Consider the following 18,571-nt stretch of genomic DNA (forward strand, 5'->3'; position numbering starts at 1 on the left):
ATCGTCCCACGGTCCTGCTGCTTCCGAGCTTCGGGTGGGTCGCACTGTCTGTGGTCAAGGTGACGGTCATGGTCACACTGAGGTACTTAGGTGTAGCCAAGCCTGCCAAATGAGTGGGTGTCATCTCCACTTAGAGGAGTGGGCAAAGTCATTGTTAGACGACAGGACCCTTTAGAATTTGGAACATTTTTAATTGTGTCTCAAAACTGATGCAGGTGAGAAAACCTCAGCCTTAAGGTTGGGCAGAGGTGGCTTCATGGACGTGGAACCCGCAAAGTCACAGGGGACCTTGGACCCAGAAGTGCCTTATGTTTGGTTTACTGTTCTGTTGTCACCAGCTTGAAATCCTTAATCTTTTTTTTTTTTTTTTTTTGCGGTACACGGGCCTCTCTCTCTTGTGGCCTCTCCCGTTGCGGAGCACAGGCTCCGGACGTGCAGGCTCAGCGGCCATGGCTCACGGGCCCAGCCGCTCTGTGACATGTGGGATCCTCCCAGACTGGGGCACGAACCCGTGTCCCCTGCATCGGCAGGCGGACTCTCAACCACTGCACCACCAGGGAAGCCCCTTAATCATTTTTTTTAAACGAGGGGCCTTGCATTTCCATTTTCCTCTGGGCCTCGCAAATTATGTAGCCATTCCTGAGGGTGGGATTGACTTTTTTTTTTTTTAAAAAACAAAGTCCAGTCTTTCTTCAGAATGGGGTAAAGAAGGGACGTAGAGATTCTTTCAGCCAGACAATCAGTCTATTTCCAAAGGATTGGCTATTGCAAGCATCAGACAGTAAAAGATAAGACAACTGCTGTGTATTCCATTCTTGGTTACTTTGTTCCTCATACAGGATTAGAAAAAGGGCAGAGAATGCCTAAATTATCATAGAGAAGCAAATAATGTAATTGGCAAATACTCATCTTTTATGTATTTGATCTTGGTGTCTATTTGTTTAAATAATTACTTTCTTTAAGAAGGCTTTATGAGCTGATGTTAAAGTAAATTCTAAAGTCAGCTTTCTGCTGGTTTATACAAATATTGTCCTTCAGCCTACGTGATTACACATAGAACTCTCCTGTGACCTTACAGATACACAGACATTATAGTGAAGCCGTGAGTCATTTGATTTCTTTTAAAGTTGAGAGTCTTATTCATTTGTGCATTCAATGAATGCATTAATATGTCCAACAAAAAAATATAAACAATATGTCCTGTAGGCCATTGGCTATAGAACTATACTAGTAATATGACAATAACCAGCTACGACATATGTTATGAGTTAGTCAATTAAAGTTGCATAATTTTGTGCACATTTACAGTAAATCGTGGGAGTTATTTCTCTTCTTGACGTGGCTGCATAAGTAAGCTTCTTTTATTACCTTGATAGAATGAAATGGAGTAGTTGCCTTCTTGCTATTAACTACTTTTAGCTCAGACGTTTTACTTTTCAGAGGATCTTTACATATTTTTGCTTCACCTAAGGGAAGGAATGTGGGAAACTCAACATAAAAGTTTGCCCTTGGGCTTCCCTGGTGGTGTGGTGGTTGAGAGCCCACGTGCCGATGCAGGGGACACGGGTTCGTGCCCCGGTCCGGGAGCCTGCGCGTCCGGAGCCTGTGTTCCGCAATGGGAGAGGCCACAACAGTGAGAGGCCCATGTACTGCAAAAAAAAAAAAAAAAGTTTGTCCTTTTGGGGGGAATAGAAATCCTCAAAGAAAAACAAATTCTTTTGTGGCTTCTTGGTGGGAATCATCACCAAAATACTTCATTAATTAAGTAACAGCTACACAGTTCCCTTAGGTAGTCACGTGATCCCCTTCCCCCAAGTTCACAGTAACATTTGATTTCCCTTGGCAGGTTATATGGCACTTTGTTTTTAACCTCTTAAGTAACCATATTATTTTTAAGTGTGGATGTGTCCATCTCCTCCGCTAGAGACTATGGCTTCTCCTCCTCCCTAGAGAGCCATGATCGTGGAAATCCAAAGAGATGATGGTGGTTTAGACCAAGGAAGCAGCAGTAGCCATAGATAAAGTGAGACGTGGTCAGATTTGAGTAATATTGGAAGTAAAGATAACACCATTTCTTGGTCGATTAGGTGTGGGGTGTGAGGAAAAGAGAGGGGATCAACTTTCTATTTTAGCCTGAACAATTAGGAGGGTTGGGTTGCCATTTTGTGAGGCTGGGAAGAACAGCCTTTCAGAGAACAGGGAGGAACATCCCGAGTTCATTGTTAGACTTTGTTATACCTTTTAAACATTCAAGTAGAGATGCTCAATAGACAGTTACCTATGTGAACGTGGAGGTCAGAGGATGGGCTTCATTTCCAGCTGTCCCATAGGGTAGCCACTGCTCACATGTGGTTCTTTAAGTTTAGATTTCAATTAAATTAAACATAACGTTTTATCCTTCAATCACAATGTATACTAGTGTTCAAGAGCCACATGTGGCTTGTGGCTGCCATATGGAACAACACAGGTTTAGAGTATAATACTTGTCATCATTGCAGAAAGTTCTACTGGAAAGCGCTGGTGTAGAGTTACGAATTTGGGAGTGGTCAACCTGTAGATTGCACTTAAATTACAGGACTGGATGAGATCACCTAGAGGGGTGAGTATAGACAAACAAGAGGTCGAGAGGTTGGGAGTCGATTTGACACTGAATCATCAGGAAATAAGCATTCAGCAGAAGAAACTAGGAATGAAGGTTGGTCGGTCAGTGAGGGAGGAAAAGAGCTGAAATGATGGGTTTCTAATAGCGAAAACAGGAGGAAGTGATCAGCTCTGTCCAGTGCTTGTGATTGGCGGAGTAAGACAAAGCTGTGGACTGTTGGAAATGACAAGGTGCCCTTGAAAGAGAGGTTTCAGTCATGTGGTGGGGGAGGGATGCCTGAGAAAGAGGGACCACGGGAGAATGAGGAATATGTGGAGATCCAAAGTCAAGACAACTCTTAGAGGGATTTTTGCTATAAAGGGAAACAGTGAATGTGAGCCGGAAGTGTATGTAGAGATGAGATCATTTTTTTTCCTCTTGAGATGAGGGATATAATAGCATGTTCATGTGCTTCTCGAATGATCCAATAGACAGGGACATTTCAATAAGGTTCAAGAGAGAGGGGACGACACTAGCAGTGATGCCCTCAAGTAGGTGAGGGAAGACGGGATCCAGGGCAATAGTGGACAACCCGGCTGAGCATCCTGGGAGGAGCCAGGACAGGACAGCCTGGGTAACAGAAGGCGAGGAGGAATGTGTGGGTCCAGACGCAGAAACACATTCGATGGGAGAGATTGCCTGCGTTCTCTTCTTGACGGTAGCATCCATGATATTTTATGGATTGCTTTACTGGAAGCCTAGGGAAACTTGACATCTTGGTTGTTTTTGTTTGTTTAATAGTGATGACACTTTGACCTTCACAGTCCTTTTTTTTTCTCCCTCTCTTTTTTTTTTTTTTTGCGGTACGCGGGCCTCTCACTGCTGTGGCCTCCCCTGTTGCGGAGCACAGGCTCCGGACGCACAGGCTCAGCGGCCATGGCTCACGGGCCCCGCCGCTCCGCGGCACGCGGGATCCTCCCAGACCGGGGCACGAACCCGTGTCCCCTGCATCGGCAGGCGGACTCTCAACCACTGTGCCACCAGGGAAGCCCTCTCCCTCTCTTAAATGCATCCTGCTATTCACAGCAACATCTTAAGATTTTTACAGTGAAACCACATGCCAGGTATGGCCTAGGTTCTAGAATCTGTCTAAAAGGTAAAAGTAGAATATATTTCAAATGCTCATTGAAAATGTGCTAAACCACCTTCAATCACCAGAACGTAAGTCCTTGACATTCAAAAGGCAAGAACTAAAGTTATTTTTTATTTTCTTTGCATTTCCACTGGGGATCCCTCTCCCCTGCGGCAGTGGAAGTCAGGATCTAGTCTGAATGTGGGGTGGGGTGGTACTAGGAAGCGGAGCTAAGTGAGTGGATTTCTGTCTCTATCACGCTTGCCCTTGAACTTGTCTATCTTCCATGCATGCGTGATGCAACTCCATTGTATTGTAATATCATCCTGATCTTGAGCCTTAGCTCACTATAACTCTGATACATTTCACCTGTATTTTACTGCCATGCTTGCACACGTGGTGTGCTGCGTTATTTTCTTCCCTACAAGATCTCTGCATTACTACTGCGTAAAGAAAATAGCAACCAAAAGTGTTACATTTGAGATATCACTTTAAGTCAAGGAGAAATTGAGTTGAAATATCCATGAGCATCAGTATTACCTTCTGAATGTGAAATTCCTCTCAAAATTCTAGCTTGATTGTGAACAAAGCTCTAAAGTGTCTCTGTTCACATAATATCACATGAAGACATTAACAAAAACACTGTAAAACATCTCAAATAAGGAAAGCATTCTATTTATTCAGAATATATGAAATGTTATAACATAACTGAACACATGATTCCAAGAACAGTTTGTATCACTTAGCTGCAAAAATAAAAGCAAAGACTAGAAAGATCCTCGGAATTCAAAGACTCCTAAGACCTTGGTTTTGAGAAGGTTTTCATTGGTGACTAATGAGAATTAGGCATTTTTTGATTTTAATGGTACAACCTGTTGTGTTTTGTTTGCTTTTTGTTTTGGATGGGGGTGAGGGAAACAAAGACCCATCTATTAACAATTTGGTTGTTTCTGGGAGCCACCAGGATTTGTTTTGTTGGATGACAAATGGTGACTACACCATGGAATCTTCAGAGCAAGCCATAATACTTCTGGAGACATTTAAGCTAATAGCAGAGTGGGAACCGTTTTGTAGTATCCTAAGGAGCGGTCTGGTGTAAGGAGGTCCTTGAACTGCTGCCACCCACCCAACTTTAATTGAGGTGGGATCCCACCAGACAGAGACAGAGACAGGAGTTCCTTTTTTTTTTTTTTTTTTTCTTTTGCGGTACGTGGGCCTCTCACTGTTGTGGCCTCTCCCGCTGCGGAGCACAGGCTCCAGATGCGCAGGCTCAGCGGCCATGGCTCACAGGCCCAGCAGCTCCGAGGCATGTGGAATCCTCCTGGACCGGGGCACGAACCCGCATCCCCTGCATCGGCAGGCGGACTCCCAACCACTGCGCCACCAGGGAAGCCCAGGAGTTCCTATTTTTAACTGGAAACCTGCTTCGCTTCTTGGCCATGAATGCCCAGTTCTGGTGGTAACACATGTTTTTCACAAGACACGGGTTGGGAGAAAACCAGCTGTTTGTATTCATGCTTTGAGCTTGAAAGAAAAAACAAAGAGAAGTAGTTAAGAAAAGAGAGGATCAGGGCTTCCCTGGTGGCGCAGTGGTTGAGAGTCCACCTGCCGATGCAGGGGACACGGGTTCGTGCCCCAGTCCAGGAAGATCCCACATGCCGCGGAGCGGCTGGGCCCGTGAGCCATGGCCAATGGGCCTGCGCTTCCGGAGCCTGTGCTCCGCGACGGGAGAGGCCACAACAGTGAGAGGCCTGTGTATCGCAAAAAAAAAAAACAAAAAAAAACGAAAAGAGAGGATCAGGAAGGGAGGCAAATAATGTGTTTGCCTACACCAAAAACCAGGTGATATCCAGACATAGAAAACAAACTTATGGTTACCAAAGGGGAAAGAGGTCGGGGGGAGGGATAAATCAGGAGCTTGGGATGAACAGATACACACGACCATATATAACATAGATGAACAACGAGGCCCTACTGTAGAGCACAGGGCACTCTATTCAGTATCTTGTAATAACCTATAATGGAAAAGAATCTGAAAAAGAATATATATACATAACACACATATGCGCGCACACACACATATATATACACACACACATATAACAGAATCACTTTGCTACACCTGAAAGTAACACAACATTGTAAATCAACTATACTCCAAGAAAAAAAATAAAAAGGTGATATCTTACAGTCTTTAGGCACATTTTGCTGGAGGGCCTAAATTCTATTTTAATCTCATTCACCGGTCACCTGTGTGATCTTGCACAAGTTCATTCTTCTCAGTTTTTTTTTTTTTTTGATGAAAAAATAGACACCTACATTATAGAGTTGTTAGAGGACTCTTGAAATAATGCATAGAAAAAGCCCGGCAGAGTGACTGACACCTGGGAAGTGCCAGTAAATGATGGCTCTTATTTTAGTAGTCAGACCTGATAGTATCAGATTTATCCCAAGTCCTTGCCCTTTTGAGGTCAAATCCATTCCAGTATATATATTACCAACCACGACGTCTGATCATATTTCTTTTTGTCGTATGTGCTCATCCTGGTACACAGTTAACAGACACCTTACTCTTTGGGCAAATTCTCTTTGGAAATCCTATTGGGAATCTGCCTGGATTCTAAGGTTGATGATAGGGATTCTAAGTGGGGTATTCTAAGGTTTTCTGAGTGCTTTCCTTGTGTCTAGCATCTACTGGCATCCAGGAGAGGGATTGTAAGTTGTGGGCCAGGATACATCATAAAAATCTATATACGCTGATTCAATTTCAACCGTTATCTGTGGAGCACCAGTATGTGTTAGTATCATGCTAGGCTTTCAAGTTTAAAGTGAAGGTTGAGACCTCACAGTATAACCTCTCCTTCAACATAAGGTAAAAATCTATTTTCTTGCCTTATTCATTGGATATGCCTAGAACTGAGGGTTGTGGGCTTATAGCAAATGTCCTGTTTCCCTACTGTCTTTCTAAATCACAGTTCTGATGCTCTAGAGGTACACATTTTAAAGTGTCATGGGCAAACTTTAAATCAACATAAAACATACTTGGGAACAATGATGTGAACCAGCTTTGAGGTCAAAATGGCATGCAAATATCTCTAAAATGTTCAGTGAGATTTCTGGAATTCCAGGGTCTGACCTGTATCTTGATCTCTGATTTGTATCTTACACTGTCCAGATTCTGATGCAAGGCAAAAATCCGGGGATATCTTGGAAGTATGCACTTCCCCAGGTCGTGAATGGAACTCAGCCAGCCTCAGAAAGACACAGCCACACCTGGAGCACAGTGCAGTCAGATTGCTCCTTCTCCTGTGGTGGAGGTAGTTGATTTCCTCACCGTCTTCCGTGTCTCTCCTCAAACAGGGTCTTTCACTGGTTTGCAGGGTAGAAATAGAGACATAGATGTAGAGCACAGACATGGACACCAAGGGGGCAATAGTGGCGGGCAGGGGGTGGGTGGTGGGATGAATTGGGAGATTGGGATTGACATATATACACTAATATGTATAAAATAGATAACTAATAAGAACCTGCCGTATAAAAAAATTAAATTCAGAAATTCAAAAAAACATTACAGCAACAGAAAAAAAAATGAAATTATGTTCTTCTGCTTCAAAGTCATCCATGGCTCCTCTTTGCACTTGGATGAAACCCACGCTCCTCGTTGTGGCCCACTGGACCCCGCATGGTCTGGCCCCCACCTGTCACCTCAGTTTCCTTTTGTAGAACCCCGCCACCTGCCCTGTTTTCAAAAAAAAAAAAAAAAAAAACAGGTTCTTTCACTCCAGATGTCTTTCCATTGTATAGTTTAAATAAGCAACAAAAGAACTATCTTTATGGGAACTGTCACTGTAAGAAAAAAATATATATATTATTTGTACTCTTTGGGGATTTTCCTATGTAGAAAGGAACCCACTCACACAAATCTCAAGTCAGCCACAACCAGGACTCAAAAGTTACACATCTGAAACTTACAAGGGAGGGAAATATAAAATATGTGTCCGTTTCTTGTAAGGATTGAGTCATTGATGGATTTTGCAGCTCACAGCTTCGTGTCTTTCTGTCCTGACTTTTCTGTTGTTGTCAGCCTCCCAGTGGGACTCAGAGAAGGTAGGGGCAAGACAGTGAAAACACACGCAAGGCAGACTTAAGACAGCGATCTGACCCGTGGAAGCAGTGGCATTCCAGCCCCGCAGGGAAATGGATTAAATCCGAGAAATAGCCCTTGTAAGGAAGGGAAGAACAGCCATCCTCTCAGTGCGTAGACGGGAGGCATTTTATCTAGGTCCCCAAATATCACATATTGGCTGGTAAGTCAATCTGTGTCACACTTGCCCTTTGGGAAGAAGAATGAATCCATAAATGAGTCCATGAAGCCAAAGCATGAAGGTTGGTCCCTTACTTCCTCATGCTCAGAGCACCTGGTGACAGCGGGTCTCCCCACTGTGTCCATCCCACTGAGCCAAATGGGGCATCTTAGGACCAGAGACAGAGCAGAAATACAGAAAGGGAAGAAATTCTGTCTTCGGATGCCCATGCTAGTTAACAAAATATGAGGATATACTTCTTTTTAAAAATATATATGAAATAATTAAAAGGGAATATATTTTTTATTAATATACATTTTAAAAGCGATATGCTATAAAGAAGAAAATAATCTCCCATAATCTTTTAATCAGCAATAGCCAATGTTAATACTTTGGTCTATATCGTATTCTTTTTCTTAAGCAAACATAAAAACAGATGTGTTTCACATACTCAGACACATGCCACACATGTATCATTTTATGTTCTTTTTGTTCTTTTTTTAACAGAACAGAAACCATAATCTTTATGCTGTTTTTCACGTAGTCTTTGAGCATGAGCAGTTGTTCATGGATCAAATGCTCTTTGAGATCATTCGCAATAAGTTCCTGGTATTCCAGAGAGAGCACAGGTTCCTTGGGAAAGAGAGAGATTCAATCCATTTTCCATTTACAGGGAATAAATACAACCAAGGGGAGGATGCTGGACAAGTGCATTGCATTATGGGATTCTCCTTTGCCTTGAGTTAGCAACACCTTCGTGTGACTCACAGACCATAGCATGTCGGAAGTCTAAGAGAAGACAAGTCCAAATGAATACGTTCTCCAGAAGCAAACTCTTAACTTTAGGGAGTCCCAATATTTTGATCAGTTCCTCCTGAAAGTAAACCCCCTTCAACCTAATCATTCTAGCGGGAGTGACTTTCCACTGTTGCTCAGATTCCATTTTAAGGCAAAGTCCATGTGAATGAAGACAATGGAAAGAGGAGGCAGCGTTCCTATGTGGGGAGCTGACAAATACAGTTAATCACACACAAAATAAAGTGTATCTTGATGAGAGGTCCTGAAATGAATATTGAAAACAAGGCAGTGGGGTGAACAGACAGAAACAAAAAACCAGAGTCCTTGTGGACAAGTATGAACACATATTTCAGTGAGCTCAACTTTTTGTTTATATATGCACATACTCTCAGGCAAGTGTAGAAGATGCTTCATAAAAAAGCAAAATCTTAGAGTTTCCACACATAATTCCCCCAAGATTTTTCTTTGCAGAACATTTTCCATTAGATATGTGCAGTGTGAGTTAAAGCTTGTGGGATACTTCCCTCAAACAGATATTGCCCTGTTTTCAAAATTGTTTTCAATTTCAAAATATTGCCCTGCCTTTATTACTATATCGTTCTAGAATCCATGGCAGTCCTGAAAACTAAGATGCTACATGTTAAAAAGTATTAAAATATGAAAACTATTATCTTAGGGGGGGCGTGGCATGAGGGTGGAATTCACATGAGTTGTAGATTTTATCAGAAGGAAGTGTTTTCATACAATATTTAGGTTCTGTATCTTCAGTAAAATATCAGAACCCTGGTAAACCCGAAGCTAAACTTGGAAACTAAGTGGAATTGGTTATCTGCAGTTTTCACTTTGTAACTTCTGATGTCTTATTAGGTTACATAAGTGTCAAGGCCATTTGCTTACGGGATCAAAACACTCAAGTCAATTCCTCATTCTGCAATGCAAGAGCCAAGCCAGCAACTGAACCCAAAATGTGCAATGCCTTCTCCTGCCCTGCCTAGTAAGTCATCTGGAAATGTCTTTCTGGTTGCATCTGTACTTGTGTGCCTTTATTGTTGATAGGAGATGGTTGAAGCCACTGTTGATGCCTCTGATCAAAAGTGATTCAAAGACAGATAGAATACCCTCCGCCGCACCCCCCCCCAAAAAAAGGCAATATAAGAAAGGAGACGAGAGTTGCAGTTAAAATATATAACTTGAAAAACACAGATTTGCTTCAGACACTCAGACTCTGGCTATGCCAACATAACCTTGGGGTAAAAAAAGGCATAAAGGCATCTTTTTTCAACTGTTTCATAGAGACCCCTCTTCTCTGAACTAAAACAGATATTTAAATAACACAGAATCCTATGTTAGTTAAATTTCTATGTGGTTGTGTGCTTAACTTTTATAGAGTCATCCAAGAATTTAAAAATCATATTACTCTGCAACCCATGAAAGCCCAAATGCAAATTACACAGTAGCAAGACACAAAGTTAAAAGGAAGGGTGTAGGGCCCAAGTGGTAACCCCATTTTTGATGAAGAGACACGGTGGGGAGCTCAGTGGGTTTGCTTTTGGATGGACTTTAGCCACACTACTATTTGAACGCTAATTTTAACTAATGTTCCCGGCCAAATGGAGTCTCTCCTTGTTTGATTTATCTTCTGCCAAATGTATTTATATAGAATTGACAGGGTTTCTTCTACAGCACTGTTGTGTTCCCTGCTGTTTCCGATCATCTTAATAAGTAGTGTTTGCTTTGTGGTGATGCGATTATATTGCACAGTCTTTTTATATACATACATATTTTTTTCCTTGTAAATAGTGTATTTGTCATAATCGTTTGGGGCTTCAGCTCCCCACCAATCCCCTAGGCCCAATTGTCAACTCAGTTTTTCCCTTAGAGTTTGGAACCAGCTGTATCCTGAACACAAAAAGGAGAAAGACATGTGGGGGACTTTCATGGAATTTTCTCTCTTGCTAAGAAATGTCTGGCTCTAAAAATATCCCGTGGCTCTAAGACGTGATAACCAGACAGTGTTACCGATCCTTGTGGAATAATCTCTCCCTTAGATGCGGGTGTATGTGCGTGCGCGCATGTGTGTGCGCGCATGTGTGTGGACGTTTAGGTGCGTGTAGGGATTGTCAGTACACTTGAATGGCAAGCTAATATTTTCTTATTTTAAGCCTCCTTTCCATCATTGTTTATCTCCACCAAGAAAAGAAAGGAACCCCATTCGTATGTACATCCATGAAAAGGGAGAGAGAGCGTTGGTCATGCTTAACTCCCAGAACTTTCCTGATGGCTCCATGTAGAAATGATATTCGGTGCAGTAACAAGTTTGCTGGCTCTTTAAAAGCAGAACAGCCCCTGCAGTGACTCTACAGGGTTGGAGTGAAATGGGCAGTATCTTTTGCTTCTTTTCCCTTTTATGCCACCCTATTTTTTTGGTGGGGGGGCCTCGCAGTGAGAGGCATGCAGGATCTTAGTTCCCTGACCGGGGATCAAACCTGCGAAGTCCTAACCACTGGACTTCCAGGGAATTCCCTGCAACCCTATTATTTCTCTCAGTATTTCCTGTTGAATAATGGGACCTTTTAGGGACTATTCTTCCACAGAGATATACTAGAAATAAGGGCTTAGACTATTAGAGTTCTAAGGACAAAGGAGTTCATCTGATCTAACTCCATTATTTTCCCATGTAATGACCATGTTATGTGCCCTATGGTACGCCAGGTCCTCAGCTGAGGGCTGGAAGATGGAGATGAATAGCTTTTAGTTCCTGCCAGCAATGAACCCACCACTGAATGGAAGAGGTGGATGTGTAAACAGATAATTGAGATGCAGTGAGATATGTGCTATAAAAATGATACATGTAAGAAAGCAGTAAGAGGACTTCCCTGGTGGTCCAGCGGTTAGAACTCTGCGCAAGGCATGAGACACGGCCAAAAAAAAGGCAATAAGGGAGAAAATGGAAAGTGGAGGAATCAGGTCTGTGAGGTCGGGGTTGATTAAAACTAATAATTTCATGATAATATATATCTTTTCTTTGCATCTTACTGTAAGATAAAATGATTATACACATATACGGAATTCTTTTATTTGGTATCATCTCTCTTTAACTAAGATAACATGGATTATGCAATGTTTTAGAATACTTAGAATCCTAGAACTCATGTACTAAATTCTCTGGACTAACAGAAAGGTCTTTAACCTCACACCTCAGGCTTGTGGGGGGCAGGGGAAACCAGAGCCAAAATCATAGGACTAGGAAGATGCAGAAGTGCAGAGGTGTTACAAAAACACATTTGGTCTCAGTGATGTTTTTATGCTTTCAAATGATACTTAGAATATTTGTAAACCAAGAGCAGTTTTAGACATTGACGCTTTGAAACGTATCATGATCCTATCTGGTGGATCTTTTTAATGCTAGGCCTTCAAATCAGAGAATTTCAGTTAATCACAGGCAGTTGTTGACAAGGATTCTTGGTTACAGTTGATCATTCTTCAGTGTACACCAAGTCTCAGACAGCTGTGAAAAACAAAAAAGTGACCTGGCAATCTTTAAATAAAGAACTCGAGATTATATCTCTAACCCATCAGTAAAGTTTAAGGCTAACCAGAAAAAGTAGTTGGAGGAACCACCTACTTAGAAATATTCTTTGTAAGACCCTCTCTGAGTGCGCCCCTCTCTCTTTCAGATGCTCGCACGCACACACGTGCACACACACACACACACACACATACACACCCCTCTCTCTCCCCCTCACTGACCCCTTGTTTCATTAGTCTCCTTATTGTACTTTTATTAACTTCTTTGTAGCAATTATCAGAAAGTATCTTCTTTGTTTGTTCACATAGCCACCTCTTCCATAGGCTTCTTAATGGGAAAAGCATTACTTCATTCATTTTTTCCAACCCTAATGCCTAGGAGATCCCGTGGGACAGGGTTTAAGATCCCAATTGGCTGAATGAATGAATCGCTCACATTTCCAAATGGCACCTGTTTCTTTGCCTGCAGAGGACAGGAACATATTTTTCCCTAGAATTATGTGGTGATTAAATGTGATTCCCTACAAATGGACCACGTTCACATAGGCTTGAAAATCTATAAAAGCAGAATCAGTATGAATTGGCCATATTGGTTCTACAGTTGACCTGAGGCTTTCATCAGGTGGTTAATCTTTCACAGTAACTGCTTTGGAATTGATGATCCATAGTCTTAGCTTCACCAGAAGTAATTTTGTCTTTCACTGAAAGCTGGAAGCCAGGCGAATGGAGCGTGTGCAGCAGGTCATGTGCGGGGGGCCAGCAGAGCCGGAAGGTCCAGTGTGTCCAGAAGAAGCCCTTCCAAAAGGAGGAAGCGGTAGTGCATTCTCTCTGCCCAGTGAGCACACCCACTCAGGTTCAAGTCTGCAACAGCCATGCCTGCCCTCCAGAATGGAGCCCTGGGCCCTGGTCTCAGGTAAGTGGGAAAGGCTTGGAGTCATTGGTCTCGTTCCCCATGGAAAAGGAAGGTGACAAAAATATGGGTGGTACCTTTTTTCCCCTAAGAGTGTCTCAGCTGTTGATACCTTTGTGGGAATCACACTGACTTAATGTGAAATGGGGCATTTTAATTAGCATTTGGAGTGATGCTTATGCAGCCGGAAGTGAGACCCCCCAACCCTGTACCACAGCTTAGAATACTTCAAAGTCTAATCTCCTAAAAAATTAGAATATGGAGGCCATTTAGGCTAGACTAGTGAGTGTTGGAGGATTGGCAGATGAAACTGGCTACTGAATTCTCCAAAGCAAACGGAAAATAGCAAGAACTAGGCATAGAAAGGGTATTTAACTCTTGCTTCAAGGGCGAGAGGTGCGGTTATTAGACTGCAGAGAGGAGTTGGGCGTGAAGTTGGCTCTTGCCATGAACTCCCAATGAAAGGTACAAACTCAGGAAGTTGGAAGAGCCCTAGAACTGCCTGACATTCACAACTCAGAGGGTCTCAGCTGGAGGCAGTTTGCCCCCCAGGGGAATTTGGCCATGGAGACATTTTGATCGTCACAGCTCTGGAGGATGGTGCTACTGGCATCTGGTTGGTAGAGGGAAACACCCTACAATGCACAGGGCATTTTAAAAAATGTCTGCCCCCCCCAAAATTATCTGGTCCAAAATGTGCCAAGAACCCTGGTACACAGCATCCTTGCAGGTAAGAGCCCAGCCTCTGCCAAACCATGGATGGCAAGCCAGTTTTAGGGATTGATGCAAAGAAAATGCAGAGCCTTCATCACCTGAACTGTGAAGCCAGGTAGGAGCCCCTGACCACATTTCTACCGAGTTTCTGCATAGGGTGCATTACATCCTGGAGAGCATTGATTTCGGATGAAGTTTAGCCTTGCACCCTCACAGCCCCTTTTATTTGACAACTAAAACCAAATATGTCCTTTTGAGAACTTAATACGAAAGGGGTCCTTCAGAACTGTGATAGCAACCAGTTCTTCCATTAGAGACCATGGCTCTGGAAACCATTTGGGAAGCAATTTATGCTGGAAAAAAATCGCGATAAATAAGAATTCTATTGAATAAGAATTTAACTACTTGGATGTTATGAACATGAATGAGAGATGTTTAGGGGTGCAGAGCCCTGGTCTGATATCAGACGAATTTGCCCATCTCCACAACTTGGCCGACGGTCGATTCATCTTGGTCAAGGTACCTGAGCTCTGTGACTCTCAGACACCTCTGGGATAATAGCAATTATCTCATGGGCTGGTTAGAGGGTCATGTGATATAGGCCCTGGTATACACTGAGGTATATCATCATGCACAGAAGGCATTAAATAAATGTTCTCTGCTGCGGTTTGCAGAGAGATGATTATTATGATATCATCCTGTCTCCATCTCCCTTAGAAATATGAAGAATGAGAATTCCCATTGGTCCCCTGAGCAGGCTTGGAACGGTGCCCCAGATGTTTGCAAACTCACCAAGAGTCAAGACAAATGGGACCACATCTCGTGCGGCCCTTCTGAGAGGCGAACAAGAAGACTGTAAAGGCCAGGGAGGGGACACGTCCCTTGAGGGCACACCCCAGCCTGGGGCCAAAGTCTTCTAAGTGATCTTGGCAACTTTTGAACTACAAATCTGAAAGCCAGGAGATTATTTGCCGCCTTACATATGTCACAGTTCTTGTAAAGGTCAGGACAGTCAGAGTAGAAGAGTATGGGCCCACCGTGCATAGTTACTCCCAAATATTTGATGAGTGTTGACTCAATTTTTCCCCAAGAGTTAGCACAATGCCCCGCCTAGAAACAGCAGATGTTAGGGGCAAGAATTGGACACTCCCACCCCATTTTTATAAATGTCACGGTCTGTTGCCATCCCTATTGTACATATTATACTTTGCTATTATCTTCCTTGTCCAAAGCACTGACAGTCCTCTTTCACCAATGCCCAGACTGACTCTGCCTCATGCCAGAGAGAGATACAGTTATATCAATGAATAGGTCCTGTACTATTTTCAAAATTGTTATCATGTGTGCTATGCACAGAATCCCTCCCTTCTCCATTAAGAATAAAACTTGTCTGCAGACCTGGGGCAACACAGCAACCCCTGGGCATTCAGAATGTTGAAAGGGAACACTAATCTGTACTTAGAGGCTCTGGACGGAGGAAAGATTTATTCTGCTGGCTGCAAGGGATTTTTTTGGGCATTTGGTTCTAGTGCTTAAAAATTGCTTTGTAAACCCTTCATTAATGCATTCACCTGGAATTCACCTGGAAGACAGTCTTTTGAGACTAGCATGTACATGCCTTTTTTTAAATCTCAAGTGTTCTAAGACCTGTGGACGAGGGGTGAGGAAACGTGAAGTCCTGTGTAAAAGTTCTGCCACGGTGGAGGACGTCCCTGAGAGCTTGTGTGCCAGCAGCCCGAGACCAGAATCGCAGGAGGGCTGTGTCCTAGGACGATGTCCCAAGAACAGTCGGCTCCAGTGGGTCGTCTCTTCATGGAGTGAGGTATGAGTTTAGATGTAGTGCTGGGTTTTATTGGGACTGCTCAGCTCATCCCCCAGCATCCAAACACTCAATGCTTCTTTCTGTTCCACACATGTATACCAAGTGGCTGCTTATTATTCATTCTTCCCTGCTGATTTCTTCCTCACATATTAAAAAAGCACGCATCACACTGATTGGGCAGTGTCTGGGCCGTCGAGGTACCAAACTGCATAAAACGTGTATAAAAATACAGGTGGGACTTCCCTGGTGGCACAGTGGTTGGGAATCCACCTGCCAGTGCAGGGGAGGCGGGTTCGAGCCCTGGTCCGGGAAGATGCCACGTGCCGCGGAGCAACTAAGCCCATGCGCCACAACTACCGAGCCTGTGCTCTAGAGCCTGCGAGCCACAACTAGAGAAAGCCCACACACAGCAACGAAGACCCAACGCAGCCAAAAATAAATAATTTAAATTAAAAAAAATACAGGTAAGGTAAGCGGAGTGCTGTGGTAGAGGTCTGTGATTCCACGGGAGAGCCTGAGGTCCACCCAACACGTGCGTCAGGAGGAAACCTTGGCAGAAGAGACTTTCCAGGGAGTGTGAGCCTGAGGGATGGGCAGGAATCAGGCAAAGACAGGGCCAGGGCTGTTCAGACAGAGGGTGCACCCTATGCAAGGGAGAGACCGGAGAATATAAAGCAGTCAGGGCGGAACTGGGCAGGGGGTCGGGGTGGAAGCTGGAGGTTTCCTCAGGCACAGATTGTGAGGGTGGGGGTGGCGGGCTACAAATATATCCTATAAAGGTAGGGGAGCTATTTAAAATTTTAAATAAAGCAGTGGAACAATCAGGTTTTCATCTCAGACAGAGGGGAACCCAAAGCTAGAGGCAGGGAAGGCGCTTGCCTGGATATTGCAGTGATGAAAATGGAAGATGAAAGTTTTCCAGGGATGGCAGGAAGCAGGGTCTTTGAGAGTTCCTAAGGAGGCCGGCTGGTACCTTCAGGCTTATGTTGGATAGGGGAGAGGGAAGATTTAAAGATGCCTCCCAGACTTCTAGCTTGGGAAAATCCTTTGAGTTCACAGGCATAGGAAACATGAGAAAAGACGCCAAACCAGAAGTGTACATCAGTAATACATAAGGCGAGGTCTCTGCTCCTATGGAGTCCACTGTCTGGTGAGCAAGACAGATGCCAAGAAAGAGAAAAGGTCACTAGTGGGGATGGTGAGGTCCAGTAGTGGAGGGGCTTCTATCCCAGCAGCCTCTGGGTCTTTTCCATCAATGCCCTTTCATTCTATGTAGATGACAAGTATAGAGCAACACGTTCGCCTCTCTCCTCCTCGCTCATTTTCTTTAAGAGACATTATAACCTAATGACTAAAGGCATGGGCTTGAATCAGACTTAGCCCATTAAAAAGCAGCCTTCAGTGATTACTACAGGTGTGACCTTGGGCTACGCCTCACTTTCCTCCTTGGCACCTTGGAGCAAACACTTGTACCTCCCTCCCTCATAGAGCTGCTGTAAGTATAACCTCAGTGTTCTCCTTCATTATTTATTTATTTTATCTTTATTGAAGTAGAGTTGATTTACAGTGTTGTGCTAATTTCTGCTGTACAGCAAAGTGACTCAGTTATACACATGTATACATGTTTTTCTATATTCTTTTCCATTATGGTTTATCCCTGGAGATTGGATATAGTTCCCTGTACTATACAGTAGGACCTTGTAGTTTATCCATTCTAAATGTAATAATTTGCATGTACTAACCCCAAACTCCCAACCCATCCCTCTCCCTCCACCCCTCTGTTTTGGCAGCCACAAGTTTGTTCTCTATGTCTGTGTGTCTGTTTCTGTTTCATAGATATGTTCATTTGTGTCATATCTTAGATTCCACATATAAGTGATATCATATGGTACTTGTCTTTCTCTTTCTGACTTATTTCACTTAGTATGATAATCTCTAGATCCACCCATGTTGCTGCAAATGGCATAATTTCATTCTTTTTTACGGCTGAGTAATATTCCATTGCATATATGTACCACATTTTCTTTATCCATTCATCTGTCAGTGGACATTTAGGTTGCTTCCATGTCTTGGCTATTGTGAATAGTACTGCTATGAACATAGGGGTGCATGTATCATTTTGAATTAAAGTTTTTTGTCTGGTTATATGCTGGATCATGTGGCAATTCTATTTTTAGTTTTCTGAGGAACCTCCATACGGTTTTCCACAGTGTCTGCACCAACTTACATTCCCACCAACAGTGCAGGAGGGTTCCCTTTTCTCCACACCCTCTCCAGCATTTGTTACTTGTAGACTTTTTAATAATGGCCATCTGACCAGTGTGAGGTGTACCTTACTGTAGTTTTGATTTGCATTTCCCTAATAATCAGCGATGTTGAGCATCTCTTCACGTGCCTATTGGCCATTTGTACGTCTTCTTTGGAGAAATGTTTATTTAGGTCTTCTGCCCATTTTTCAATTGGTTTGTTTGTTTTTTCTGTTGCTAAGTTGTATGAGCTGTTTGTATATTTTGGAGATTAAGCCCTTGTTGGTTGCATCATTTGCAAAAGTTTTCTCCTGTTCCACAGGTTGTCTTTTCAGTTTTTTTATGGTTTCCTTTGCTGTGAAAAACCTTGTAAGTTTGATTAGGTCCCATTTGTTTATTTTTGTTTTTATTTCTATTGCCTTGGGAAGCTGACCGAAGAAAACACTGGTATGATTTATGTCAGAGAATGTTTTGCCTATGCTCTCTTCTAGGAGTTTTACAGTGTCATGTTTTATGTTTAAGTCTTTAAGGCATTT

At 43.1% G+C, this 18,571-nt stretch overlaps 1 protein-coding gene across 1 annotated transcript in view; it reads left to right on the forward strand.

Annotated features, from left to right (window-relative positions):
* ADAMTS18 (ADAM metallopeptidase with thrombospondin type 1 motif 18) overlaps positions 1 to 18,571 on the forward strand; it is a gene marked incomplete at both ends in the record, with an annotated part of 157,275 nt that overhangs the window by 122,657 nt on the left and 16,047 nt on the right. The window contains 4 exons of the mRNA XM_079724025.1: positions 6,889 to 7,030; positions 9,683 to 9,809; positions 13,052 to 13,256; positions 15,604 to 15,789. Coding sequence (XP_079580151.1) covers positions 6,889 to 7,030; positions 9,683 to 9,809; positions 13,052 to 13,256; positions 15,604 to 15,789 — 660 coding nt within the window. The remainder of the gene's footprint in view (positions 1 to 6,888; positions 7,031 to 9,682; positions 9,810 to 13,051; positions 13,257 to 15,603; positions 15,790 to 18,571) is intronic.

The sequence above is a fragment of the Hyperoodon ampullatus genome (genome assembly GCF_949752795.1).
Source record: "Hyperoodon ampullatus genome assembly, chromosome: 18".
NCBI classification, from domain to species: Eukaryota; Metazoa; Chordata; class Mammalia; order Artiodactyla; family Ziphiidae; genus Hyperoodon; species Hyperoodon ampullatus.